Source organism: Myotis brandtii, unplaced genomic scaffold (assembly GCF_000412655.1).
Source record: "Myotis brandtii unplaced genomic scaffold, ASM41265v1 scaffold207, whole genome shotgun sequence".
NCBI classification, from domain to species: domain Eukaryota; kingdom Metazoa; phylum Chordata; class Mammalia; order Chiroptera; family Vespertilionidae; genus Myotis; species Myotis brandtii.
The window spans coordinates 901,401-903,568 of NW_005357736.1; the positions used below are offsets into that span (position 1 = coordinate 901,401).

Here is a 2,168-nt window from a genome sequence, read left to right on the forward strand (position 1 = left end):
CCCCATGGCGCCCAGCCCTCATTGTGCCTGAGCTCGACTTCCAGTCAGGGCCACTGTGAGCATTAAATTATTATTCAAACAGCCCTGACCCGGCCCTTCTTGAGGGAGTGGGCGGGGTGGGGTGTGCCCAGCAAGGACCCTGCCAGATTGTGTGCACAGAAGGTAGGTGTCCGACTGCTTCCGCCTTGTCCAGGCCTCCCCAGACATGGTAGCGAGTCCAGGGCCTATGACGCTCGACTTCCAGTCAGGGCCACTGTGAGCATTAAATTATTATTCAAACAGCCCTGACCCGGCCCTTCTTGAGGGAGTGGGCGGGGTGGGGTGTGCCCAGCAAGGACCCTGCCAGATTGTGTGCACAGAAGGTAGGTGTCCGACTGCTTCCGCCTTGTCCAGGCCTCCCCAGACATGGTAGCGAGTCCAGGGCCTATGACACGTCAAGCCAGTGCCCCCTTGCCAATAACGGGGCTATGGCAGCCCCTCACATGATGATTCGCGGCTCCGGCACCGAGTCGCCAATGGACTTGTGGGGCAGCACGCTGGCCCCGTTGAGGTAGAGCTCGTCGTTAACTATGACGTCCTCACCCAGCACCGTCACGTTCTCCATCCGCACCTGGGGGGAGGGCAGGCCTTGTCAGGGAGGCGGGCGCATCCCGGCCCCTCCCCCCACGGCCTAGCCCCGACGCTTACCCACTGGCCCACGCGGCAGCGCCAGCCCACGATGCACGACTCCAGCCAGGAGTGGGAGCGGATGTGGGCGTCGCGCAGCACCGTGCACCGCCGGATGCACACGCCGTCCTCCACCACCACGCCGGGACCCAGGCTCACGTTGGGGCCAATGCTGCAGTTCTGGCCAATGCGGGCGCTTGGATCCTGAGGACGGTGGGGAAAGCACACGTGGGGCATTTGTCCCCCCAGATTGAGGGGGTGAACGGTGGGTTGGACAAGGGCCTCACCACCAGCACGTTGCCCACGATGCCAGGGCCCGAGCACAGCTGCTCAGGCTGCTTCTGCCGCAGTGACTGCAGGAAGAGGCACATGCCGGTGAGGAAATCCTTGGGCTGCCCGATGTCCATCCAGAAGCCTGGAGGGAGGGAATGCATCAGGGGCTCAGCCCAGCCACAGGCCACCCCGCCCTGCGGCCTCCCTGCCTCACCCTGCAGCTCCATGGCATACAGCTGCCCCTCCTTGGCCATGACAGGGAAGACCTCCTTCTCAATGGACGTAGGCCGCAGCTGTGGGAGTGGGCAGCGCGTGAGCAGGGGCACGGTGGCGGCGGCCTGCCCTCCCAGCCCACCCGAGAGCCGCGTCTACACACCTGGATGCGCCGCAGCACGGCCGGGCTCAGGATGTACATGCCCGCGTTGATCTTGTTGGACACGAACACCTGGGGCTTCTCCACGAACCGGTGGATGCGGCCGGTGTCGGCCTCGCACACCACCACGCCGTACTTGGAGGGCTCCTCCACTCTGGTCACCTGAACGCAGGGGGTCTCAGGTCCTGCCCGGTGCCCCGCACCTTGGGCGGGTGCTGTCCTACATCTCAGCGGCTGTGCCGCAAACGCTTAAAGGCCGCACAGCTCTGCACCCACAAGGTGAGGACTGGGCGGTTCAAGGCTGGGCCGGGAGGTGGGAGTGTCGGACCTGGTCCTTACCAAAATGGAGCCCTCCTGGCCGTGGTGCCGGTGGAACTGCACCATGGCTTGGAACGGGAAGTCGCAGATCACGTCACTGTTGAGGACGAAGAAAGGGTCTGCCGTCTCAGAGAGCAGGTCCCGGGCCAGGGCCAGGGGCCCAGCTGCGGAGGGGAACAGGTCACCATCTTCCTGGGGGTCGGAACCCTGGATCCAGGCTCAGCGGGCCCCATCCAGGCTGGGCCTCACCCCTTTCCCAGCCCTAAACCCTCCCCCACAAGGGGTATCCCTTCTCCACTGACCTGTCCCCAAAGGCTCCTCCTCATGCGACATGGAGATTCTGATTCCCAGCTGGAAGGGAGAAGCCGGGTCAGGTTCCGCCGCCCCCCCCCCGCCCCCCAGGGAGGCGAGCGGGGACGACGGAAGGGGCAAGAGTCGCCTCAAGCCTCACCCTCTGCTCCTGCGCCTTCATTTCCTTCTCCAGCACCTGCGACATGTAGCTCACGGCCAGAATCACGTGGTCCACGCCGGCCTGCGG

At 64.9% G+C, this 2,168-nt stretch overlaps 1 protein-coding gene across 1 annotated transcript in view; it reads right to left on the reverse strand.

The window, feature by feature from the left end:
* Positions 1 to 251: 251 nt before the first annotated feature.
* GMPPB (GDP-mannose pyrophosphorylase B) overlaps positions 252 to 2,168 on the reverse strand; it is a 3,134-nt gene continuing 1,217 nt past the window's right edge. The window contains exons 2-9 of the mRNA XM_014538996.1: positions 2,082 to 2,162; positions 1,933 to 1,981; positions 1,652 to 1,794; positions 1,316 to 1,474; positions 1,154 to 1,232; positions 954 to 1,081; positions 688 to 870; positions 252 to 610 (exon numbers count right to left, since the gene is read on the reverse strand). Coding sequence (XP_014394482.1) covers positions 479 to 610; positions 688 to 870; positions 954 to 1,081; positions 1,154 to 1,232; positions 1,316 to 1,474; positions 1,652 to 1,794; positions 1,933 to 1,981; positions 2,082 to 2,162 — 954 coding nt within the window. The 3' untranslated portion in view covers positions 252 to 478. The remainder of the gene's footprint in view (positions 611 to 687; positions 871 to 953; positions 1,082 to 1,153; positions 1,233 to 1,315; positions 1,475 to 1,651; positions 1,795 to 1,932; positions 1,982 to 2,081; positions 2,163 to 2,168) is intronic.